Raw genomic sequence first — 25464 nt, forward strand, 5'->3', positions numbered from 1 at the left:
CATTGGAGGCCTTTGTTTTGATATTACAGAGCTAGGTAAAAGTTTTTCTGATTTCAGAATTGAGTGGGTTCGTAGAGGAGCGAATTCGGTAGGTCATGTTTGTGCCGCGACGGTGTCGGCCACCGATCGCTCTTATTTCTGGATTGATTCGATCCCTGACTGGCTAGCTGAGCTGGCAGTTGCGGAATGTAACCAGGGTTAACCTTTCCGTTTTTTCTTAAAATCCTGCCGATCACCGGAAACGGAATTTCGGTCGAAATTTTGACGGATTTCGCTATTTCCGAACGAAAGGGGGTTTTGAATTCAAAAAAATGAAATTCCGATGAATTCTGGGCGAAATTTCGGTGATTTCGACCGAAATTCGTGGTTTTTCTACCGAAAAATGATGCATATTAACAGAAAATGGTGTCAGTGTTATGTATATATGAAAAAATTGAAAATTTTAGCAGAGTTTCTCCTGATTATGTGTATATTGACAGTTTATAATGTATAACATATATATATATAACTCCACAAAACAATGACAAATACACCATTTAACACATGAAGTTCATGAATAGCAAGGTGTAAGTTCATGGATATCACATGAAGTAGCAACTCGTGTTCTTTTTGATGAATGCCTACTAACAATCCATGAATATCACATAAACTAACAATTCATTAAAACTAGCAATTCATACATATCAACTAACATGAAAAAATTCATACATATCAACTAACTGATTTTTTCTATGTATTCTATGTCACATGGTCTCTAGAATCTCAAATCAACTAACTTAGATCGACATCAACAAGCATCAACATAAAAAAAAACTTCTCATACCTTAAGTTCCCGGAGCCGCGGCGAAATCTGGTCGATTTCACCGGTTTCTCGCCGGGAAATCACCGAAATCCGCTCGGGTCTACTCAACGTTAACGGGTCCGAACCCATTTAGTGATTTTAACCAACCAAACCAATTTATATTTGAACGATTTCAAGTGCTACTCGCTCAAAAAAGCACCTAATTTTTTAATCATATTTTTATCATATTTTTTACAATTTTTTTTGAATTTTTGAATTTCGAAACAAAATTTACCGAAAAATACCGAAATTTCACTTCCCGGTAACTAGCGGAAACGAAATTTTTACTGAAATTCCGCCTAAATTCCGCCGAAATTGTTAACCCTGAATGTAACCATGGTTTGAATGAATGAAAAGCTCTCTGATTGCTCAAAAAAAAAGGTTGAATTAGTGTGGAGAGACGTCCGTATGATGGACATGTGTCAACTCAAATGGAACACAAGACATTATTGAGCAAACAGAATCTTAACATTCATCCGCTCAATTGCTGTGCAAACAGAATGCAAATCTGCTACGGAGCAAACAGAATGCAAATCCGCTCATTCTGCAGACATCCACCGTGACACGCTGGACCAAAGCGTTGCCGCTACGAAACAGCTCCCTCCTCCCTCTCCCTGAGCCTGTGGGCCCGGGCCCTGCTGTGAGCCCGCGGCCGTCCAAAATATCAACGGCCACCTCAGCACGCGAACCGCCCCGCCCGGGTCCCGTGCCCTCCTCACGCGCTAGGGTTTTTTGCAGCATACCTACAAGTACTCGAAGCCCCGACCGCTCTCCCCCTCTTTTCCGGCTGCGCCTTCCCCTCGCAGCCGCCAGCCCTCAACCGCACGGCCCGCGCTCCTCCAACACTTACCCCCGCGATGTCTCCCGCGCCCGCCGCCGCGGAGCCCATGGCCGTCGACGACTCCGCCTCCAAGAAGGCAAAGCGCAAGCAGCTCAAGGCCGCCGCCGCCGCGGCGGCGGCGGCCGAGGCGGAGGCAGAGGCCGCTTCGGCGAAGAAGAAGGAGAAGAAGCGGAAGGCCAAGGAGCCGTCCCCGTCCTCGGACGAGGAGGAGAAGAGCAGCACCAGCTCCGAGGAGACGGCACCCGCCGCGAAGAAGTCGAAGAAGGAGATGGCGAAGAAGACGGTCGAGGCCTCGTCTCCGGCCTCGGAGGACGACGGCGAGGTCACGGCCAGCAACGACGAGGACCCCGCGGACCCGAACGCGCTGACCAACTTCAGGATATCGGAGCCGCTGAGGCAGAGGCTCAAGTCCAAGGGGATCAAGGCGCTGTTCCCCATCCAGGCCACCACATTCGACCTCGTCCTCGACGGCAGCGACTTGGTCGGCCGCGCGCGCACGGGCCAGGTGAGAGGTCCTTCTGAACTGTGATTCATCTGGTAGAGTTGTAGGGTACGGTTGTTATTTCGCACCATATTTGAATTGCTAGGCTGCGTTGTGCCTCTATGATTGTGAAGAATACTTGGGGAGGGCAATATGAAATGTTCTGGTAGGAATTCCGGTAAAATCATGGTACCATTATCGGCATATATGTTAGCTTGGAGGGAAGTGTCTGTTTCCGAAAGTCAGATAACACTTCTCTTCAGTGTAGGATTATGCCGTACCAGATGGGATGGCTGTCTGCCTGTCTCTGACAGTCAGTTAACCGTTCTCTTTGGTATAGGACTATAATTATGTAAGTACTGGATGGGAATGGCTGTTTATGATAGTCAGTTACCTTCTCTTACAGTTGAGGATAATGGCTATTTATAGTACCGAACTAGTGAACTGGGGTGTTTGTGGAAAAGTGGAAATCCCTTAATTTCTCATTAGAGAACTGGATAACTGGACATGAGGAATAACATTGTTCTATACTTTTTTTTTCTAAAAAATTGTATGACTGATAGTGTTATTTACTACAGGGCAAAACTTTGGCTTTTGTACTGCCCATATTGGAGTCGTTGGTTAACGGGACACACAAAGCAACCCGAAAAACTGACTATGGCAGGCCTCCAAGTGTTTTGGTTCTTCTACCTACAAGAGAGCTGGCCAATCAGGTAAAAATTGTACAAGTATCTGATTGTCGATAGAGCAGAGCTTTTATCGGGTTTTGACATCATCACAATGAATTTCAGGTGCACGCGGACTTTGAGTTTTATGGAGCAACATATGGGCTTTCGGCGTGTTGTGTGTATGGGGGTTCTCCTTATCGTCCTCAAGAAATGGCATTGAGAAAGGGGGTGGACATTGTTGTTGGAACTCCTGGTCGTGTCAAGGTAACTGATTTCTCTTTATTGATATTTCCAGCCCAGTGGAACATGAGCTCTGTCTCTCCTTTTTCTTATGTGTGCTGCATTACTGCCTTGCTCAGGATTTCATTGTAAAGGGAACTCTCAATTTGAAGTGTTTGAAATTCCGTGTCCTCGATGAAGCTGATGAAATGCTTAACATGGGATTTGTTGATGACGTAGAGCTCATTCTTGGTATGTTCATTCATTACTTTTTCAGTCTCATATAGGTTCTTTCAGTTGAGCCGGTTCTTGATGCTTTTGACTTTCTTGCTGAAATTTCCAAGTGGAACAACTCTCGGCGGTTCTTGATTTTCTATTTGATGTAACTTATATGTGTGTAATCAGACCGTTAATATATCAACAGGTAAGGTTGAAGACGTTACCAAAGTACAAACACTTCTGTTCAGTGCCACTCTGCCAGATTGGGTTAATAAGGTAAATTGACTATAGGACTTGTCTGTTTTTATAGCATCTCAGTGTTTATGTGAACTGACATTATTCTGGATTCTGGAATCATTTTAGCTCTCCATGAGATTCCTGAAAGGTGACAGGAAGACAGTTGATCTTGTCGGAAACGAGAAACTGAAGGCTAGTGCATCTGTCAAGCATCTTGCTCTTCCTTGTAACAAAGCAGCCAGGGCTCAAGTTATTCCGGACATTATCCGATGCTATAGCCAGTATGTACTCCCCAAACATGGTTTTCCTTTCATTGCTCTTGTTTTTCATCAACTTTTGCTAAACATTTATTTGGTTCAGTGGAGGCCGAACAATTATCTTCACTGAGACAAAGGACTCTGCATCAGAGCTTTCTGGTTTGATCCCTGGATCCCGTGCCTTGCATGGAGATGTTGTGCAAGCTCAGCGTGAAGTAAGTGATTGATTAACTACATCCAATGCTCTCGATATCTAGTTGCCTAATCTTCAATACTGTCTGGCTAAAATGCCTTTTTTTTAAATGTTACTGGCAATATTCTGTGGATTTATTCATGTTGCTAATGTGTAATACATTACTGCCATTTAATGACCAAAATGATGTTGTAATGATACTCATCTCCTGACACAACTGAACCTTTATTTTTAAAATTAGTGACTATATAATCAATTGGAAAATTTGTTTGTGAAACAGTTTTTAGTTGTCTGCCCATCCATATAGATATTTGATACATCTGTATAATTTGTAGGTCATTCTTGCTGGATTCCGGGGTGGGAAATTCCAAGTTTTGGTGGCTACAAATGTGGCAGCTCGTGGTCTGGACATTAATGATGTGCAACTTATCATTCAGGTATGGGCTATTTCACACTTAATAATTTTCTAATAACTAGCTTTTCACTCGCTTACTGATCATATATAAAACTTGCAGTGTGAGCCTCCACGTGATGTTGAAGCCTACATACACCGTTCAGGGCGGACAGGGAGAGCAGGTATGCTAAATAGGAAGCTCATGTGTGTCTATTGTTTATGATTTCTAACTGCTAACTCAATGCATGTTGATTTTCAGGGAACACTGGTGTTGCTGTCATGCTTTATGAGCCCAGATATAAGCACAGCGTGAGCAGATTAGAAAGGGAGTCTGGAGTTAAGTTTGAACATATCTCTGCGCCACAGCCTACTGATGTGGCACAATCTGCTGGCACTGAAGCTGCAGATGCTATTGCGAGTGTGTCAGACAGGTAAGATATTTCCATGTCCATTTTGGGGTGAACATGTTTATTTTGTTCATTGGTTTTTGCCACTAACCGTATGTGATGGGTGCCATGCAGTGTTATCCCTATTTTCCGGGAGCAAGCAGAGCAACTGCTAAGCTCTTCTAGCCTGTCTGCAGCTGACTTACTGGCGAAAGCACTGGCAAAGGCTGTTGTAAGTTGTTGTTTTTTTTTCATTTTACATTTGTAGTTATCTGCTCTATGGGCAGTTGTAATTAACAGGAATTTTTTCCGTAGGGATACACTGACATAAAGAAAAGATCATTGCTCTCTTCTATGGAGGATTACACTACATTACATCTTCAAACTGGCAGGCCTATGTGGTCACCAGGGTAAGTGGCTATTGTAAATCTGCACGTACTAAATCTGAGTCTTGATTATCTCATCATCTTCAATTGATTGGAAATCCTTTTCTGCATGCAGGTTTGCTTTTACTATATTGAAAAGGTTTATGCCTGAAGAGAAGCTTGCAGATGTAAAGGGTGCCACCCTAACAGCTGATGGAACAGGGGTTGTATTTGATGTTCCTGCGGCAGATGTTGAAGACTACATTCAAGGTAACATCTTCCCTTGTTTGCCAAATGATGAGTGGCTGGGTACGAAATGTTTTTTTTCCAGCTGTGCTGTAAAATTCCTGAAAATTCTCCTATTATGCGATTCAAATCAGGGCAGTTGAACTATCATTGTGTTTTCCAAAATCCAAATATGATATCTGTTTCCATACAACTGCTTCACTCTAAACTCACTGCATGATCCTGCAGCTTCTGAGAGTGCTGCTCAGGTGACAATTGATGAAGTGAAGCAGCTGCCACCCTTGCAAGAGAGAGAGCAGTCAAGAGGCAACACCGGCGGTGGAAGATTTGGTCGTGGAGGTGGAAGCAGATTCGGTGGTGGTGGTGGTGACCGTGGAGGCGGCAGCAGGTTTGGTGGTGGCGGAGGCAGAGGTGGAGGCGGCAGAGGCTTTTCTGGCAGGGGAGGCGGTGGCAATAGGTTTAACAGGAGGAATTAGGTCTGTTGCAGAGTTGGCGAACATTTGAAAGTTGTATGTTTTGGACGTAGATTTGAGGAAGAGGGGAGTGAATTGTCACAGTTTTGGCTGCGAGTGTATCGGTTTTTATTTATTTGTTAGTGTTTTTATCACCAATGTTATGATCAATTTAGCTATTGAAAGTGTACAATTTTGATCTTGTATCCCATACCTATATCAACTATTATGACTTGTGAGCAATGTTGAAAATAGTCTGCTATAGCTATGCAATATTTGTCTGTTGCGTCACATCCACTAAATGTGTTTTTACGAGATTTGGTAGTGTCATGTAAGAGCAGTTTCAGTGGAGTGTCATCGACATAGTTATCAAAACTATAAATTAGGTAATCGAACCGGAGGAGTATTATGGTGATGATACTCTTCTCACATTCTATGATACTTTCTATTTTTTTTCTTCATAAAAATTTTATCATGTCAGCCAATTTAACTCATGGCAAAGATTGACCTAATGCGGACTCTAGACAACGAGTTCTACGAGATTTAGTGGTGTCGTGTAATGTGGACTCTAACAACGTAGCATGGGCACCGTTGGGTATTTATTGAGTTTATTTTTTGAGCATCGCTAAATGATTTAATTTTACCGTTGGGTATTTATTGAGTTTATTTTTTGAGCATCACGAAATGATTTAATTTTTGCTATAGCCTACTACTCCCTCTTTCCCAAAAAGAATATAAATCTCATTTTTCGAGAAGTCAAACAATTTTAATTTTGACTAAATTTATACAACAAATTACTAACATTTGTGTTTCCAAATTGATGTAGTATAGAAATATATTACGTGATTAATCCAAAAGTACTTATATTGTAATATATATGTATTAGTACTATTTTGTATAAATTCGGTCAAAATTGGAATTGTTTGACTCCTCGAGAAACGAGATTTACATTATTTTTGGAATGGAGGGAGTATAATTTTTTTTATTACTTTTAGAGAAGACCGCGGCTAAACTTCACATCGCGCTATTTACAATATTGTTTATGAGAAAAATATATGTATTTCTCTTGCAACATTTGAGTTCTAGCTGCAAATCTACTCCTGTCAAACTCAACGTTTTTTTTTGGAAAGTTCAAACTCAGCGTTTAGTGTCTATCCACCCCACGCGCGCTGCGGTCACGGACACGACGCATCACCGGGCGCACCAAGTCCGGTGTCCGTGTCGCGCTCTGCCAGCCAGAAAACCCCACAACACGCGGCGGGTGCGCGCGCTGCCTCGCCCGCCATGGTCGCCGCCTCCGGCGACCCGCTGTCCTCCGGTGAGCCTCCCCTGCCCCCTTCCCTGCGTCTCGCTTTTGATCGTGTGGCGGATGCGGATTCCCCTACAGCTACCATTCCTACTTGTTTGGGAAGTGCTCTTTGTTTCCTTTTCGCTTCATTTCTTCGTTCACGAGTGGGAGGGAACGCGGGATCTCCGTTGGTTTGGGGGATTTTGGTGAAGCATTTTGCGCTGTTCGGCGAGGGTTTCGGTGGGGATTTAGGGTTTTGTTGGGGTTCCCTTGGGGGGGGGGGGGGGGGTGGGGGGGGGGGGGGGGTGTTCCTTCGTGTTCGGGCGGATTGTGTACTTTTGTGCCCGCACGAGGCCGCCATTCGCAAACGCTTCGGTTTCCATTCGCCTTTTGGATTGAGGGCATCTTTCAGAGAAAACTATTTGTCCTGTCATCTTTCTTTGTGCTTAGCAAGGTATGGGCTGCTGTTTTTTCTGTTCTGCTTTGAGGATACCCGCCTCTGTTTTGTTTGCTGAAACTATGGTTTAGGACATCTAAGGACGGATGACAGGTAAAATAGAGATGATAACAGTTTTTTATTTATGTTTCCGTTGTGCTCTGCTCAATATTTAGTTAGCTATAGATGGCATTGATCTTTACCCACAAACTGTAGAGAATGAATGGTTGCCTTGTACTTCATGTGGGCTGGTGAAATGAAGGTAGCAACGGTGTAAGCAGTAGCGTGACCGCGCTCATCGCTCACATATTGCTTCCTTGGTCAGCTTCTGTTTTCACTATTTCCATGTTATTATGCAGACTAAGTAAAAACACATTACGTATACATGAAATTCTCATTCTTTTGTTATGATTACTCTTCTTGCTACATAAGCAGGTTGACTTGGTTGATTTCATGTTGTCCACTGTATCTAGACTGTCATATAAAGTTATGTCTCATCTTCTCTAAGTGAAGCTTTTTTGCTTTTATAATTCCTTATTTTCCCTACACATGCTATTTTCCTCTGATTAACATCTTCTTGAGGTTAACATTATGTTAACTAGTTTTTCCTTATATATTTGTTCTGTTAGATGCATTTATACTGCTAGAACTTTGCAAACAAAATCTGTGTTGTATTTTGCAACTTATTACAACGCCTGTGCTTCTCTTTGGGAAATGTATTGTTGATGTTTTTTGTAGAAATATACATGATCTGGCATTGTGAATAAATTTACTTGGCCTTTCTCTTCCGTGATAGTAATCCTTTTGTATTTTGTAGGCATATTTTACAGAAGGGCACAAGAAATCTGCTGAGCGTAATACCAGTGTATTAACACCTGGAGTTGCAACCTATTCCAGTGGTCATGCACTTCCTGTTGCAAGTAGTAGGGTCCCCAGTTTGGGATTTGGCAGTGCTAGCAAGGAATGGGAAAACATTCGTCAGCGCAAGGTCCAATTGATCAACTTCCTTTCTAGTCTGGAATGTCCCTCTGAAAATTCTGTGATAGCCAACAGAATGGCAGGTGGCAAATTGAACAATTCTATTGAGCCAAGAGAACAACAAGAAAATACTCCAATAATAGTAATTTCAGATGATGAGGATGGAAACAATTCAGGATACAAAGAACTGACAACATCTGATTTGGCTAGTAATATCACGAAATGGGTGGCATCTAATGGGGTGAGCCAAGCATTCGAAACCATGCATGTTGAAGGAGACAAAAATACGCAGAATGTTCCATATGGTCAAAGTGCAGCTTTAGTGAATCAATTTCCTTTGCAAACCAGCTGGCAACCATCTATTCAGTTTGAGAGAGTTGTATTACAGAAAAGGCCTGAGGAGCAGCGTATGCAAGATCTTGTGGTATTTACCTTTCAATTCCAGTTAATTAGTGAATGTTCAATTCTACAAATCTGTATTTTTGTGCTTATTCTACTATGTGTGCCAAGATGAACGACTTTGTATTCCAATGCTTAGTTCTAGTTTTTCATTCTAGGCTGTTAACATAGCGGAGAAGAGAGCAGAAGCACAAGTGTTCCTTTCACATCCTACAGAGAAAAAACGAAAGAGATCAGCCCTAGCTTGCATGTCAGCGAAGATGCTACCAGTGCCCCTAGGCAAAGGAAAAGAAAATCTGGCACAGATCCAGTAGCTGCTGATTTGTCATTGGATTTAGGACAAACTGATATTTCATCAGAACCTGACCTGCCTATGAAGGAAGAGGACAAACCAAAAAACGAAAGTGACAGTCTTGAGGAATACTGGAAAGATTTTGCATTGGCCATCGAAAGTACAAAGGTATGCGTGTCAACAACAGAATTTGGTTTATAGTGCAGCACTCTTTAAAATTTTTTCCAGATGACTGCTAGTTATGCTTGTGAATACATGTTGTATTATCTATTTAAATATTGAACGCTGCTTTCTACGAAGCATCTTCATGGTAGTATGTTAGGCCTGGTTGATTGCAAGAATTATACTCCATCTAACAATGTAAGGTTAAGCTAACAATATGAACACTGCAAGAAAGCAAAAGATCCCAACATAATTTGTTAGAGATGGAGAAAAGCTGTGCCTATAAGGATGAAATGCTCCAATAGGCTTGTCAAGATCACAATAACTTTATTAAAATTTTGTACTGTATTAATTTTTATGCACAGCCATGACAACTACACCTAGATTACAATGATGACTTGTATCGTGACATCATAACTCCCAATAAAAGGGAGTATCTTATTATATGGGAGCTAAGTGATAAATAATGAATAGGGGTTCATTAGCTGAAGTGTTCGAAAATGCATTCCGTTGCCTTTTTTAGGCTTCCTATCTAATATCTATCATGACAAGTTTGCATACTTGCTGTTCAGTTCAGTTGTTGGTAACCGGTTTGTATTATCTGTGATTCTTGATTTGGTTACTTTTATTGGTTCAGATTGACGCATTTGATGAGGCAGCAATTGAGAAAGAAGAGGATCATGGAAAGGTTGAGGATGTCGATTGCAATCACGACATTCGGATTCATGAAGATTTGGGCCATGTATGCCGTGTCTGTGGAATGATTGTGAGAAGAGCTGAATCAATAATTGATTATCAGTGGAAAAAGGTTTGTAATTTTTTTAAGATATAGGACTTTGTAGCTCCAATTCATTTAGCACTAAAGTTATTTTTATGCATGCATGTAGTTACCACTTTGGGAAAATCCTAAGAACAGGCTCCATATTGGGGTGTTCTTGTTTAGCAAATGGCCTGGCAGTTAATTCTTACATTAGTTCTGCTTCACTTACGTTACAGTTTCAAGTTTTGAACACCTGTGATGTTAGCTTATCTTCTCATTTCAGTTCATATGCACTAGTTCCATTTAACTACATGATCCTTACATCAGTCCAGCTACATGATCCTTACAGTTTTAACTTTTGAGCACTTGTGCTGTTAGCTTACCTGCTTATTCCACTTGACTTGCGCTAGCTCTATACTCTGCCTCGATAATTTCATTATCCCCACATTGTATGCACATGGAACAAGTTGTGAAATATTGCCTCCATTTCAAATTGTAAGTCGTTTTGGTAAATTTAGATATATAGTTTTTGCTATGCATCTAAATATATACTATGTCTAGATACGTAGTAAAAACTATATATCTCGATTTGCTAAAACGACCAACAATTTGGAACAGAGGGAGTATACACAAATGTCATATTGACATTTCCTTGAGATTTGAGAATGTCAAAACCTTTTCTTGCTAATAGGCCAACTTCTCCCGAGTTACACTGGTTAGACCTTGAGGTCTAGGGGGTCTCCCCCTGATCTACTCTTTCTCACATCAGTTCCAGCTAGTATGAAACAATAGAAAATCATTGGAATATAACTCGAAGATCAGTAATTGCTTTTTTCATTTCTACAAAAGACATGCTTACTTGCAGAGTAACCTTGAACTTAGGGCATTTTGCTGAAAGCCTGAGATTTTTTTGTTGCTCCCCTAAATAACTAGAGTAAACTAATATCAATGTATCATTAGTACATAAACTTGGCGAGAGGGTGCACTTAGATACATCATCTCTCTAATCGCTTATTTAGGAGCAACAACTTGGTAGGTGCGTGCAGGTAGATCACCGAGATGACACATGGGCAAAATATTGCCGTGTAGGCAGCTCACGTGTGCAAAACCCCATGTTTTAGCACTAATGCAGATACACCCCTAATTTATTTGCCGCTTGTTTGTTTGAACTCAATTAAGTTGATCTGTAGCCCTATATCTTGGTCATTTTCAAGTTGAGATGTGATACTTCTTTCCCTTTGCAATTAGGAGTACGGTGATGGCTGGGAATACAATTTCACTGTTTATAGCATTTTGATCGCTAGAAGGACAAAATTTTGGCTTCTTCCCAGAGCATATGAAGGACAATTTGGCAGGGCTTAAATAACACACATTGTAGCAAAATAGCAAACTAGTCCATTACATTTTCATCTGGCTAAATGTAATATAATTTCCTCAGGACCTTGATCAATATTGTACTGTGTTTCATGGTTAGCTAATTCCAAAACCCTTTCAGTCCCTCCGTCAAAACATATATCCCTTATATTCCATTTGGTCCAAATAAACAAGGAGTTCTCTAAGTCAACTAAATTGAGTCCAAACAAACAATGAGCAAATAAGTTAAGGAGGTATTTGCATTAGTGCATAACCATAGGTTTTGTACACGTAAGATCCAAATGCACATGTGAGCTGCCTACATAGCAGTTTTTGTGCCCATGTGTCATCACGGTGATCTATCTCCACGCACCTGCCAAGTTGTTGCTCCTAAATAAGCGATTACAGAGATGATGTATCTAAGCGCACAATCTCGCCAACTTTATGTATTAATGATGCATTTAACTCTTTATATTATAATCATGAGATTCAAATGAAATTCATATCACTTTATATTATAATCATGAGATTTAAATGTGTAAATCTGCACAGAAGAGAATAGTATTGGAGAAACCAAGTGACCTTAACGTTTTTTTTAAAAAATTTCAGGCTTCAAGGAGAAGAACAAGCTGCTATGGAGGACATTCGAAGGACGCTGATGAGATAGATTGTGGTAGTGTTAAACTGTCTGAAGATTTCATAGATGCAGATATTGCTATTCATCCTAGACATGCTAAGCAAATGAGACCACATCAGTTGGAAGGATTCAACTTTTTGGTTAAGAATTTGATCGGAGACAAGCCTGGAGGTTGCATTCTTGCCCATGCCCCAGGTTCAGGGAAAACATTTATGCTTATAAGTTTCATTCAGAGCTTCCTAGCAAGGTATCCATCTGCAAGGCCTCTTGTTGTGCTACCCAAAGGGATATTAGGTACATGGAAGAAAGAAATTCAATGGTGGCAAGTACAGGATATACTGTTGTATGATTTCTACTCTGTTAAGGCTGAAAAAAGAGTAGACCAACTGGAAGTCCTCAAATCATGGGAAGACAAGATGAGTATACTGTTTCTTGGATACAAGCAGTTCTCCACAATTGTCTCTGATGATGGGGGCAGCAAAGCAGCAGCTGCATGTAGGGACAGGCTGCTAAAGGTCCCCAACCTTTTGATAATGGATGAGGGTCATACACCAAGAAATAAGGAGACTAATGTGCTAGGAACTCTGAGTAGAGTGGAAACACCACGCAAAGTGGTCCTTTCAGGTACACTATTCCAGAACCATGTTGAGGAAGTGTTTAACATTTTGAATCTTGTTCGCCCAAAGTTCCTCAAAATGGAATCATCCCGTCCCATAGTTAGACAGATAATGAGTCAAGTAGATATGTCAGGTAGAAGTTCGAAAGGGAATGCCTACAATGCATTTACGGAGTCAGTTGAAAAAACACTATTGAATGATGACTACTTCGAGAGAAAAGCTGGTGTCATTAGAGGTCTTAGAAAACCTACAAAGGATGTTCTTCACTACTATAAGGGCGATATATTAGATGAACTACCTGGCTTAGTTGACTTCAGCGTCTTCTTAAAACTCACTTCCATTCAGAAAGAGATGATTCAAAAGAAGATGGGAGCATATGACAAGTTCAAAAGAAGTGCAGTAGATACTTCATTGTATGTTCATCCTTGTCTTTCAGAAATTTTAGAAGTTAATGCTGAGGAGAGGGATAAGAACTTGACAGATAAGTCAATTGATATGATGATTGATTCCATCGATGTGAGAGATGGGGTGAAGGCCAGGTTTTTCATGAATATGCTGTCACTTGCTAGTTCTCAAGGAGAGAAATTACTTGCTTTTAGCCAATATAAACTTCCAATGAATTTTTTGGAAAGGCTGCTGGTTAAGGTGAAGGGCTGGCATGTGGGGAAAGAGATTTTCATGATCCTTGGTGATACTAGTCAAGAAGACAGAGAAATGTTAGTTGATCAATTTAACAACTCTGCTGATGCAAAAGTACTGTTTGGTTCTATCAAGGCATGTGGCGAGGGTATCTCCATTGTTGGCGCGTCAAGAGTTGTCATTTTGGATGTTCACCTGAACCCATCTGTCACCCGTCAAGCAATCGGGCGTGCATTCAGGCCTGGACAGCAGAAGAAAGTGTTTGTGTACAGGCTTGTAGCTGCTGATTCTGCCGAGGAGAAGCACCATGAGTCTGCATTCAAGAAGGAAGTTATACAGAAGCTGTTGTTCGAATGGAATGAGCACTGCACAACAGAAGACTTCAAACTCGGTCAATTTGATATTGATGACTGTGGGGATGAATTATTGGATACTAAAGCAATGCGTCAGGATGTCAAGGCACTGTATAGGAGGTGAACACCTGCCTCTCAATGTCTGTTTTGCATGCTAGTAGTCTCATCCAGAATTTGTCTTTGTAGGTAGGTAAGAAGCTTTGTGGCCACTGGACGCCATGTAAATATTGCAATGCTGATTTTCTGAGCTGGTACATGATCTGATGTAAGTAGATTTTCCTCTAGAATCATGCCTTAAATTACATCATGAAACCAATGCTTTGACGGTACTGTTTATCTGCAGGGTGATATGGTGGCTTCATTGTGATGACAAGACTTGTGACAGCAGTTTCTTAGTCATTTTCAAACTATGTAGTCATTTTCAAACTATGTTTATGGTATGGCTCCTTTGTAGTATGTGCCAACTTGTGACAGCAGTCAGGTTGATCCTCAAGTTTCTGAGCATTAACAGCCATCGTTTTCCCATAAAGTTTCCATGGGCAAACAGTAAACAGCTCGTTAAACCCTTTTGTGAATGTGCGCTCAGTTTGTTTTGTTCTCCAGCATTGGTGGTTATGCGGCTGTTTTGTTCTTGGGTGTTGGAACTATGCAGTGCCCTTCTTTTTGTGCCCAACGCAATGCAGGCAGAAGCGGGCATAGGGCCAGAGGCCATTGGAAAGCTCAAAGGTACTGTGTGCTTGAGATGTTTAAAAACCGTACTGGTGGTTTCGCTATGACGTTTAGTATGGCTCGTCATAGGTTCTGGCGCTCACTTGGTTTATGAATTATGAAGCTCTCTTTCTCTACGCATATGAATTAGTATATCTGCCTTTTACAAAATCATTTGAAAAAGCTCCTTTTTTTCCGTCTTCTTTTGTTTTGAACCACAAGAAAGGCAAGATGGGACAGTGTAGGCAGGAAGGGAGCGCTGATGGTTGTGGGGTTCATGTTCGGTTCGCTTGTGTTCTTCTCGTGGATCTCGGAGTGTAGTTTAGTATGGGCACCAGGCCTCCTAGCTCAATAGCTGAAGATTTTTTAAGAGAAGATACGCCCAATACTTCTCGATCCTTGCTAGCTGAAAAGACAGCAATCTTTGTGCGTGCACACAGAGACACAAGACCAACTAACACATCGGTCAAACACCAACGCAGATCACCGGCAATGTGGAGGTGTGCGTGGAGCGGCCTCCAGAACGCTTCCTCCGTTGCGCAGCTCGCCGGCGTGGACGCCTTCGTGCTGATCACGCCGATCGTGCCCGTGGCGCAGACGGCCAGGCGGAACAAGCAGACGATCCCGGTCAGTCACGGCCGTTCCCTCCAAGGGAATGAACGGGCAAGCTTCAGTTGAAGGTCAATTCCTATTTCCTTGGGATGGAAGCAGTGAATTTTTTTTTTGAGATACATGGAAACAGTGGATGGATGGTCTGCATTCTACGTTCTGACTAAGGCTACGCCACATGATCGAATTAGAACATCGCGGACTTCGTTTTTGATGTGTGAACGATTGGATAGCGTTGTTGTGTTCGCTCGCCAGGAAAGGCCCTCGACGGACCAACCCAACGGAAACGACCGCCGGCTCCTTTGTAACACCCGTGTGCCCGCCGTTGGCACGGTTGTGCTGCCGGTGCACGACGACCTCGACTGGCCACGCGATCATTTGCGCTCACAAGTCTGTCACACACATCAGCCGCGTCACGGTTCTTAGAAGCGACGCCACGCAACGCGGCGGGTGATCCAGACAGCCAGCGGCACAGGTGTAACAGCACCAACGGCACGGCACGGGAAAAGCCACCGGCGATGGGGCACTGGCACCCGACGAATTATTCTGCAATGCCAACTTCTTCATTCAATCACGGAACAGATCGATCCATCCAAACCGACCGGCGCTTTCCTCGCCGGTGCGCCGCTCGCTGGTGGCGGCAGCGCGCGTCGTCGCGGCTTCGCTTGGTCCGGCAGGAACCGGCCACGACGTCGACTGACCACGCGACACCAATCATGCATCCCATCCCATTCCCCCCGGCCGCGCCGGCCGCCACGTCACAACGCGTCCGCCGCGACGAAGGGGTCGTGGTGGAGCCCCACGGCGGAGAGCAGCGGCGGGCCCCGCCGCGCCGTGATCCAGACCCGCACCGTGCAGCCCGCGACGGCGCGGGGCAGGCGGTGCAGCCGCTTGTGCCCGACCGTGGTGCCGTTCGCCACGGGCGCGCCGTCCACGGACACGGCGTGCCGCTCCACGCGCTGCCCCAGCGCGACGTGCTCCTGGATCCGCACCACGTTGAACGGCCAGCCCGCCGACCCCGGCGGCCGCCGCAGCTCGATCCAGTACCCGTTCCGGCGCCCGTCCTCGGCCGTCGGCGCCCAGTACGTGTCGTCCCGCCCGTCGAGCACGTTGCGCGCCGCGAACCCGCCGCCGCGCTCGCTGCTGGCCCTGGCGGCGCTGCCGGCCGCGAGGTCCGTGCCGAAGATGGTGGCCACGGCGGAGCCGAACTCGCGCAGCCGCGCGACGTCGGCGTCCTCCACGACGCCCGTGGAGTTGGGCGGCGCGTTCAGCAGGAGCACACAGTTCCGGCCGACGGAGTTGTAGTAGATCTCCAGCAGCTGGCTCAGCGGCTTGGCCGTCTCGTTCTTGTGCCAGAACCAGCCCGGCCGGATCGACACGTCGCACTCCGGCGGCACCCAGTCGCGCCCCCGCGGGTCGCCCTCGTTCAGGTACCTGCAGGCACGGCGCAGGCAGCAATGGAGGATGGGCAATGCGTGGTGTGTTTGCTAATCGGTGGATGACTTCATTGCACGCTGACGCACGTACTTCTCGATGCCGGCCTCGCCGATGGTGATCATGGAGCGGTTGACGGTGGACCAGCAGGTGGTTCCGGCGAAGCCCTTCTCGTCGCCGACCCACCGGACGTCGGGCCCGTCGTCGGAGAAGATGTTGATGGAGCGCTGCAGCTGCTTCACCGTCTGGAACCACTCCTGGAAGTGGTACGTCATGTTGGTCGCGTTCTTGCCCTTGGCGCCGTCGAACCAAATCTCCGACACGCTCCCGTACCTACCACCACAAGAATCATGTCAGCAAGTAGCAATCCCTCTCCTACATGACTCTTTGCTCGGAACACACAGAACTGACCCCGTGAGGAGCTCGTGGAGCTGTGCCTCGTAGTACTCGTTGTACGCGACCTCCTTCCCGTACCGCGCGTCGTGCCGGTCCCACGGCGAGAGGTAGAGCCCGGCGTCGACGCCGCCGGCGCGGGCGGCGCGCACGAACTCCCTGACCACGTCGCCGTGTCCCGCGCGCCAGGGGCTGGCGCGCACCGAGTGGTCCGTGTACGCGGACGGCCAGAGGCAGAAGCCGTCGTGGTGCTTGGCGACGAGGATCGCCAGCGACGCCCCCGCCGCGCGCGCCGCGGCCACCCACTGGGCGGCGTCGAGCGCCGCGGGGCGGAACAGGGACGGGTCCTCCGTCCCCGTGCCCCACTCGGAGTCCGTGAACGTGTTCATGCCGAAGTGGAAGAACATGATCACCTCGCGCCGCTGCCACTTGAGCTGCGGCGCCGACGGGATCGGCAGCACCGGCAGCGGCGGGGGCGTCGCCGCCGGGCGCCACGCCTCTGGCGTGGAAGGGAGGAGGGCTGCGGCGAGCGCCGCGGCGGCGGCCAGGCACAGCAGCGGGCTTGCCATCGGTGTCGGTGCGCCTCTGCTCGCGGTGGCCCGGTGCGCAGTGATATATAGTGACTGGCGCTAGGGTGTGTGTGATCGCGTTCCGGCGGACGCTGGGGGAGAATGGGATCCGGGCGATGGGGGAACGTGCCGAGCGGGCACGACGAGCGCGTTCCCAAGGCGGGGTGGTCACGGGCGCATGTGATGCCCTGTCGGTCGCTTTGCCTTGCCTTGCCGCTCGCGGCGCTGGTCTGTGTGTGCATCCGATCCGACGCGCAGCTCCACGAGCTCCTCAAGGCGTGCTAGTGGGGCGGTGTCAGATGGAGATTTTAGGACGGGTTTTCGAATGGGGATTTGTTTGTGTAGGTAGTAACCGGGTTTAGAGGCCAACGGGTTGGAGCGGGGTGGGCTGCATTGGCGGGTTGGGGCGGGGTGGGGGTAGAAACAGATCGCTTGCTCCGCAAGAAGCCAAGAAAGCGACACCGCCGCTTCCTCCGCTGGCCCGACGCCGCCGCTTCCTCCGCTGGCCCGACGCCGCCGCCGGCTTCAAGGCCCGCTTCCAAGCCGACTCGGGGATCCCCGACGTCGTCGGCGCCATCTACACCACCCACATCCCCATCATCACGCCCAAGGTCTCGGTCGCCGCCTACTTCAGCCCGCCGCCGTTGCCCTCGAGCGCGTGGCAGGTGTTGACGACCATGCCGGCGCTGGGGGGCGTGCCTACGCTCCTGCCCCATCCGCTTGGCGAGAGCCACGAACTCCTTGGTCGCGCAGGTGTCGGGCGGGTGGAAGACGAGGCCGTGGTCCCGCAGAAGGGCGTGCCCGGGGTCCGCCCACCCGACGTTGTACGAGGTGGCGAGGCAGTGCACCCCAAGCGCCTCGCCGTTGGGCAGCCGCGTGGCCTCCCCCGCCGCGAACGCTGCCATGCGGTCGTGGAGGACTACGATGCGGCGGTGGGTTGCGGAGAGCTCCTCCAGGAGCGCGCCGAGTGGGGCCGCACGGCGGCGCAGAAGGCCTCGAAGAGGGGCAGCATGTGCGTCGGGAACGGGGACGCGGGGTCGGGGGCAGGGGACTCGTGCGCGGGGACCTCGAGCGCGCGGAAGCGGACCATAGAGAGGAGGAGGGAGTCGGCGGCGCCGCCGCCCCAGCCGTGGAGGTGCGCGCGGGCCTCCCGGAGGTGCGGCTCCGGCGCGGCGAAGTGGACGGGGAGCCCCCGAGACGCGAGCAGCAGGGAGAGGTGCAGTTTCACATGGCCACGCCGGAGTCGGATTCCATCGCCGTGGTGCGGTTTCGCTTGGGGATCAGAGAGGACAGCGGCATATGTGGTTACATCGATCCGTTTGGTGCGGAAATTGCATAACCCACCATTGGTGGGGGGATTGGAGCGGGTTGATTAGTTAAATATTTGAGTTGGGGTGGGTTGGCAAAAATTAATTGTACTGCTGCGGGTAGGGGTGGGGAATGGTCGGGTATGTCCCCATTAGCAGGCCTACGCGCCCGGGCCGGGGGAGCCGCCTTGGTTGATGGTGATCGCGGTGGAGGATTGCGGAGTTTGTTCGTTACGGGATCTGCTGATCTAGTCAGAGATCGATCCGGCACGAAGCATCATCATTCTCGCCCGGCTCCCTCGTCGCATCATCCACCGCAGCCTCGAGGATGGCGTCCGTCGAACGAACAAGGCCCGTGCCGTGCAGAGACGAGTCGGATGCTGGCAGAGCGGTTGCTTTTGGACGGTGCGGTTGGCTGCGCTCGCATGCAGAGCCTTGCGGCGGAGCGCTCAGCCCGTGGTTGGGAGTGGACGACGTCGCTTTAGGTAGGGCTTCGGTGTCCGGCATGCCGATGCCGGTGTCGCGGCGTGCGGCGGCCCTTGCCGTATTTCTGGTGTCCTCCTCTCCTCTGCCTGCTGCTGCACGCGCGCGGTTGCTGCAGGGATTTGGCTGGGTGGCGCAGCGTCTTGGGTAAGGCCCCGTTTAGTTTCCAAAAAAATTCACATTGTACCTATCACATCGATTTTTCGACATATGTATGAAGTATTAAATGCAGTTGAAAAAATAACTAATTACATAGTCTAACTGATTAGCACGAGATATATTTTTTAAACCTAATTAGTTTATAATTGGACATTATTTGTCAAATAACAACAAAATATACTACAATGCCAAAATTCAAACATTTTCACCCACTAAACACACCCTAAGTTTCCATCGGCTGGCTGCCTTGTTCGTTTACCAGCACAGAGTACACGCCAGAGATTTTTCAAAGGAAAAAAAAAAGCACACGCCAGAGATCAGCTCGTTCCCGTGCCGACGTGCCGTGCCGTGCCGTGCCAACGGAAACTGCAACAACCAAGCGCTGGGGGCACTGTCCAGTTCTGCATCTTGGCTTAGGTGAGAGCATCAGAAGGTAGTACAAGACTTGATACAAGTTTATGGTTTGTGCCCTGCATGATGATGATGCTGATGGCCCAGCGCCCTGGTACGACGACGTGGGGTCGAGGAATTACGCCGGACGACCGGCGTATTTTTTTTTTGTTCCGCGCAAGATTATTGTCTGTATAAATGTCCGCACTGCACGTAACGTTTCCTTCCACGCACTTGAGGACGCCGACGGTTCAGGCAATCAGTCATGTTTGGACAGTTCGGTGGTGCCTGTCGACGCCTATCATCTGGGCCATTTTTTTAAGCCTCTCATCTGGATACAGCTGTAGCATCTGTTCGAATACAGACACACATCTACACCACACACACGCACACCTCACACACACCACAAGTATACAACCAGACCTACAACTATACACAGATATCAAGACGTATCCTTGGAGAGATCACTAGAGTCATCGAGGCTCCGGCGATGGGCGCATCACAGTTCCTTTGTGGCTCCACGCGTTGAGAGGCTCATCTGAAATTATTTAGGGAACCTACTATTCCCGGGTGCGAAATCCGTGTCGAGCTGCGCTCGAACGCGGACGGCGGGCGCTCCACTGAGCGGACCCAGCCAACCGAGCTACGGCTCGTTCGCATCTGGGTCATTTTTCTGTCCGTGAATCGGTTCCACTCTCAGTAGCAAGTTCAGGAAAACGGAGTTTACCGTGGAGGAAAATGGATGGTGTAGGGAAACTGCTCGTACGCTCTGCTTTCTGCAGCACAAGACACTGAAGGGTGAAGGCACGGTATTTTTGGTTTACGATGTGTTTAGTTCACTTTGAATTTTATATTTTTATATTTTTTTGAAGAGAATCTTCAATATTTGAAGTATTAAATGTAAACTAATCACAAAACTAATTATAGATCTCGTCTGTAAACTACGAGACGAATCTAATGAGCCTAATTAATCCATCATTAGAACTTATTTACTGTAGCATTAATGTAATAATTTAGTGTCTAATCATGTCCTAATTAGTCTCATTAGATTCGTCTCGCGATTTACAGTCCATTTGTGTAATGTGATTTATTTTTTGACTATATTTAGTACATCATATAAATGATTTACAAAAAATTTATATTTTACATTTTGGATCCCATCCTCCCTCTCCCTCTCCCTCTCCCTCCCGGCGGCAGTCATGGCGGATCCGGCCACGCCTCAACGCCGGTCACGACAAAGAGGTAGGCAAGCGATGGCCGGGAGCAGGACAGTTGCGGGCGCGCGAAATTGCGGCGGATCAGGGCGCACGGCTGGAGCGTGGCTGCGGGCGGGCGGAGCCGCCACGGGGCGCGAGCGGTGGGGAGGCGAGCGAGAGGAAGGCGAAGGAGCGGGAGCGTGCTACGGAGGTGGTGGTCGGGTTGGAGCGGGCATAGCGGATGCCCACTACCCCGCTTGATGATTTAGCGGAAGCGGAGTCGTAATAGGAGTTTTACAGTACCCGCTGCGGGGTGATTTACGCCAAATTGATACAGGAGGGAGCAGTAGTGTACTTAAGATCTCGTGGAACAACTTGCTGCCTGAAGTGGCAATGAATATTAGTAATTCGTTGATACTGATTTATTTCAAAACAAAACAGGGCGACGGGTTGAGTTTTCATTAGATCTCTTGTTATATGCGAATGAGATTTAGAGCATTTCCGAAAAACTCTCTAAAAGAGTGATGATAGGTAAAAGTTTACAAACAACACAAGAACATCGATCCAATAGCGTCGGCATCCAGCAACCCTCGCCATCTGCCTCGCGATACCGGCCCCCACGCTCGGCTTCTTGCCGAGCTGCTGCCTCTCGGCATCGCCTATTTCCCGCGTTGCTCGCCTCTTCCCGCACGCACTCCCGCCCTCGCGACTCGGCCCTCCATCCTTCTCACGCGCCCTCCCGCCGTGGCGCCGTACAGGCATCCCGCCGCCGTCGAGGCCTCCCGCCGTTATGCCCTCGATTTCACCCGCCGTTGCGCCGTGCATCCCTTGCTGCGCACACTTCCGCCCTTCCCGCTCCCCAGATGCCTCTGCTGCCGCAAGAAGAAGCGGATCTAGAAGGGGAAGATACCGGCGGCAAAGGAGAGCCTGCCTCGGGGGAGCACAATGGGCAACGCCATCCAATCCCACCGGGGCTCCGCCGTGGCTCGCCGCTCCAAGATCACGCCGCGGCGCTGGTCGAAATCCAAGAAGCCGGTCGGTTGCTCATCTTCGCCGCGGCCGCTCGTCCCCCACAAGGTCATGCAGGATGGGTGGCGGCTGTAGGTGTTAGAAAACTAGGCAATTTTCGGTATATTTTAATTCCAAATGTTACTAGCAATTTCATGGCATAAAAGAGTGATAATGTATGAACAAAATATGTTCTTGTGTTCATGTTATTCTCACTAATAAGCTTGAACAAAATATTAAACCAGAATAGCTTTAGAGTGTACCCCAAGGCGGGACCAGTGCCGGAGGCACTGGGTGCGCCGTTACCAGCTGGAATAGATATTCTATTTGACTGGCCTTGCTTGATGTAGCCGAACGAGGTCGATGGAGAAAGATGTTCGCAGTGCAGTCCCACGAACGGTCACCAAGAAGTAGACGAAGTAGTCATTAACGCCGAGATGTAGACGAAGTACTCGTTCAGGGAGCGAGCAGTCGCGTCAAGACGCTCCCCAAAAACCTAATTGCCCGCTATCCCGTGCAGGACCTTCAGCGAGCAGAGGTTCCGGAGGCCTGCTCTCGCTAGAGCTGTGTGCGCAGCGCTAGCGATGGGAACGACAGAAAGCAGCAGAGGGAGAAGGGAGAGGTCTCCTAAGCAGGAGTACCTGAAGCAAGTGCTTGTGGTGTGAAGATGAGTGGAGGAGGGCCTAGTTTATATAGGCGTGGAGGTGCCTCAGATTCAACGAATCTGGACGCTGTAATTGGCTTTGATGAGAGGAAGTTACTGGTGAATTACTGCCATCAGTTACTAGTAACGGTCAAGACCATGATTCTCCAGTCATCACTATCAACGTTTATTGTCTCTGATTGCATTCAACAACAAAAATGTTCTCATCTCAGCACATCACGTCGCACCGCACGTCACGTCCCTCGCCTCGCCACGCCACGCTCACGCCCACGGCCTCGGCCTCGGCCCGGCTCGGCGAGGCGAGCGAGCGCGCGTATGTGGTTCACCGACCTCCTCTTACCGGCTTCACAAGTGGTGTACACAAGGTCCACCCTTTAAGTCGGTTGAGATCCTCCTCAAATCCCGATACGGTATTAAGCAATTGATTCCCTAGCATTTAATAGTGGGATTTGAATTCTTTTAATGCATTAAATAGAATAAATTGGTCAAGCCTATAATTCCAACAATCCCCCCAAGAATTTAAAGTCACACTAGAAATGCTCTCATTCCCTCATTGATATACTAGTATTTGACAGAGACTTTAAGTTGAACTTTCATCTAGGACAAAGGCTACACTTATTCACAACTGTACAACGGACTATGCCTTGAATTGCCAGTCTTGTGCAAACAAGTTTGACCAGAGCCCTACACTGGTACTAGGCTGCATAAGCATCCCTGCAGTTTGGAGCTTTTATGTCATATTCCAGGCCTTTCATGAGTTTCTAGAGAATACCTAGTTCTCATAGACTATGACCAGTAGTCAGACTCGTATAGGTGTGTTCCTTTCAGATGTTCTGTAGGACAATATCTTTGTTTCAAAAAACAACTCATTTGTTTTAAAGAAACCACATGGAACACATTAAGGTATAGACCAACCTGCCATACAGATTAGAAGAGAAATGCACCTTATACACGGAATGAGCCTTTTTACAAAGGTTCTCTTCTCTCAGTCAGACTTTAGTTTGTTTCACCATCCTACTTCACGGGATCTCTGATCACATAGGACAGGTTTTCACTATAGAATGACTCACGTGGGTTTCAAGTCCAATTCCATAGATGCATTGTCTATCACATTCCGTGAAAGACCCTTTGTAAACTGATCTGCCAGATTTTTAGCCGTCTGAACATAGTCCAAGGCTATTACTCCAGAGTTTCTCAATTTTCTGATAGATTTCAACCGCCTTTTCACATGTATTGATGACTTCATGTTATCCTTTGAACTGTTCACCTTAATAATCACCGTTTGATTGTCACAGTTCATTAGAATTGCCGGTATCGGTTTTTCAACTATCGGCAAGTCCATAAGGAGCTCACAAAATCACTCAGCCTCAACAGTGGCGGTATCTAATGCTGTGAGTTCTGCTTCCATACTTGACCTCGTTTAGATGGTCTGCTCGCAAGACTTACAGAAAACAGCTCCACCACACATATCCACCTGTGGCCTTTATCTCATCAGTATCAGAAATCCAGTTTGAATCACTATACCCTTCTAGTACCCTGGGTACCCGGTGTAGTGAATTCCATAGTTCATTGTGCCCTTTAGATAGTGCATTACTCTTTCAAGAGCCTTCCAATGATCATCTCCCGGGTTTGAAACAAACCGACTCAGTTTGCTTACAACAAACGAGATGTCAGGTCTTGTTGCACTAGCTAAATACATCAATGACCCAATAATCTGAGAATTTCTCAGCTGATGTCGCATTATTCTTTTGTTCTTCCTTAGATTAAACTGGTATCATATGGTGTTGAGATAAGTTTATAGTCGCTATAACCAAAGTGACTAAACACCTTTTCCACATAGTGAGACTGTGTGAGAATCACCCCACCATTGATTTTTTTACCAGCTTTATATTAAGGATAACATCAGCTTCTCCTAGATCCTTCATCTCAAAAGTTTGAGATAAAAAGTCTTTGACTTCCTTAATCACATTAAGGCTAGTGCCAAAGATCAGTATGTCATCCACATACAAGCACAAAATCATTCCTTCAGCCCCACCATAGCGATAGTACACACATTTGTCAGTTTCGTTCACAACAAAGCCAGCAGACGTCAAAGTTCTGTCGAACTTTTCATGCCACTGCTTAGGCGCTTGCTTGAGACCATATAAAGATTTGAACAACTTACAAACCATTCCTTCTTGACCCTTTGATACAAACCCATCTGGCTAATCCATATAGATCTCCTCTTCCAACTCTCCATTGAGGAAAGCCGTCTTAACGTCCATCTGATTAACGAGAAGACCATAAGAGGCTGCCAGGGAAAGTAACACTCGAATTGTGGTCAATCGGGCAACTGGTGAATAAGTGTCAAAGAAATATTCTCCTTCTTTTTGGGTATAATCCTTGGCCACAAGTCTAGCCTTGTACTTTTCAATAGTACCATCTGGCCTAAGTTTTTTCTTGAACACCCACTTGCATCCAACTGGTTTACATCCATAAGGACGTTCAACGACCTCTCAGGTTCCATTAGACATAATAGAATCCATCTCACTCCTCACTGCTTCCTTCCAATAGTCAGCATCTAGAGATGAATATGCCTCTTCAATGGTTCTGGGTGTATCATCCATGAGGTATATAATGAAATCATCACCAAAAGACTTTACAGTCCTTTGTCTCTTGCTCTTTCTAGGAGCATCATTGTTATCCTCCTCAGGATTTTCCACAAATGTAGGTTCATTGTGTTCTATCGGCTCAGCGAGCTATCATCCTCGATGAACTCTTGACTAGATGAATTTGTTCCATCTCTCATGGGAAAAATATTTTCAAAAAATGTAGCATCTCTGGACTCCATT

General features: G+C 47.0%; 2 protein-coding genes and 2 pseudogenes across 3 annotated transcripts; 2 read left to right on the top strand and 2 right to left on the bottom strand.

Annotated features, from left to right (window-relative positions):
• The first annotated feature begins 1623 nt into the window (after positions 1-1623).
• On the top strand, positions 1624-6072 carry LOC120661282 (DEAD-box ATP-dependent RNA helicase 7-like). Its single transcript, XM_039940095.1, has 14 exons — positions 1624-2187; positions 2742-2876; positions 2955-3095; positions 3191-3302; positions 3475-3545; positions 3633-3787; positions 3867-3978; positions 4292-4393; positions 4472-4532; positions 4610-4781; positions 4872-4968; positions 5052-5146; positions 5238-5371; positions 5576-6072. The coding sequence occupies exons 1-14, from the start codon at positions 1699-1701 to the stop codon at positions 5821-5823; spliced, it is 2124 nt and encodes a 707-aa protein (XP_039796029.1). The 5' UTR covers positions 1624-1698; the 3' UTR covers positions 5824-6072.
• A 308-nt stretch (positions 6073-6380) lies between these two features.
• On the top strand, positions 6381-14357 carry LOC120662767 (annotated as a pseudogene). Its single transcript, XR_005670233.1, has 8 exons — positions 6381-6389; positions 6941-7117; positions 8341-8925; positions 9059-9360; positions 9992-10162; positions 12077-13833; positions 13900-13978; positions 14057-14357. The product of XR_005670233.1 is annotated as a protein CHROMATIN REMODELING 35-like (transcript).
• Positions 14358-15571: 1214 nt separating this feature from the next.
• On the bottom strand, positions 15572-17577 carry LOC120661284 (putative alpha-L-fucosidase 1). Its single transcript, XM_039940096.1, has 3 exons — positions 16876-17577; positions 16558-16797; positions 15572-16464 (listed from the first exon to the last, which is right to left on the bottom strand). Exons 1-3 carry the CDS (start codon positions 17424-17426, stop codon positions 15789-15791), a joined length of 1467 nt encoding a protein of 488 aa, XP_039796030.1. The 5' UTR covers positions 17427-17577; the 3' UTR covers positions 15572-15788.
• A 17-nt stretch (positions 17578-17594) lies between these two features.
• LOC120662768 lies at positions 17595-21786 on the bottom strand (annotated as a pseudogene).
• Between the last annotated feature and the right edge of the window lie 3678 nt (positions 21787-25464).

The sequence above is a fragment of the Panicum virgatum genome, chromosome 2N (assembly GCF_016808335.1).
Source record: "Panicum virgatum strain AP13 chromosome 2N, P.virgatum_v5, whole genome shotgun sequence".
NCBI lineage: Eukaryota > Viridiplantae > Streptophyta > Magnoliopsida > Poales > Poaceae > Panicum > Panicum virgatum.

Coding starts and splice junctions, on each gene's coding strand:
- LOC120661284 (XM_039940096.1), bottom strand. CDS start 17,426: ATGGCAAGCCCGCTGCTGTGCCTGGCCGCCGCCGCGGCGCTCGCCGCA. Junction 16,798..16,875: donor CTCCACGAGCTCCTCACGGG/GTCAGTTCTGTG, acceptor TTGTGGTGGTAG/GTACGGGAGCGTGTCGGAGA. Junction 16,465..16,557: donor GGCGAGGCCGGCATCGAGAA/GTACGTGCGTCA, acceptor CCGTGCCTGCAG/GTACCTGAACGAGGGCGACC.
- LOC120661282 (XM_039940095.1), top strand. CDS start 1,699: ATGTCTCCCGCGCCCGCCGCCGCGGAGCCCATGGCCGTCGACGACTCC. Junction 4,969..5,051: donor AAGCACTGGCAAAGGCTGTT/GTAAGTTGTTGT, acceptor TTTTTTCCGTAG/GGATACACTGACATAAAGAA. Junction 5,372..5,575: donor TGTTGAAGACTACATTCAAG/GTAACATCTTCC, acceptor ATGATCCTGCAG/CTTCTGAGAGTGCTGCTCAG.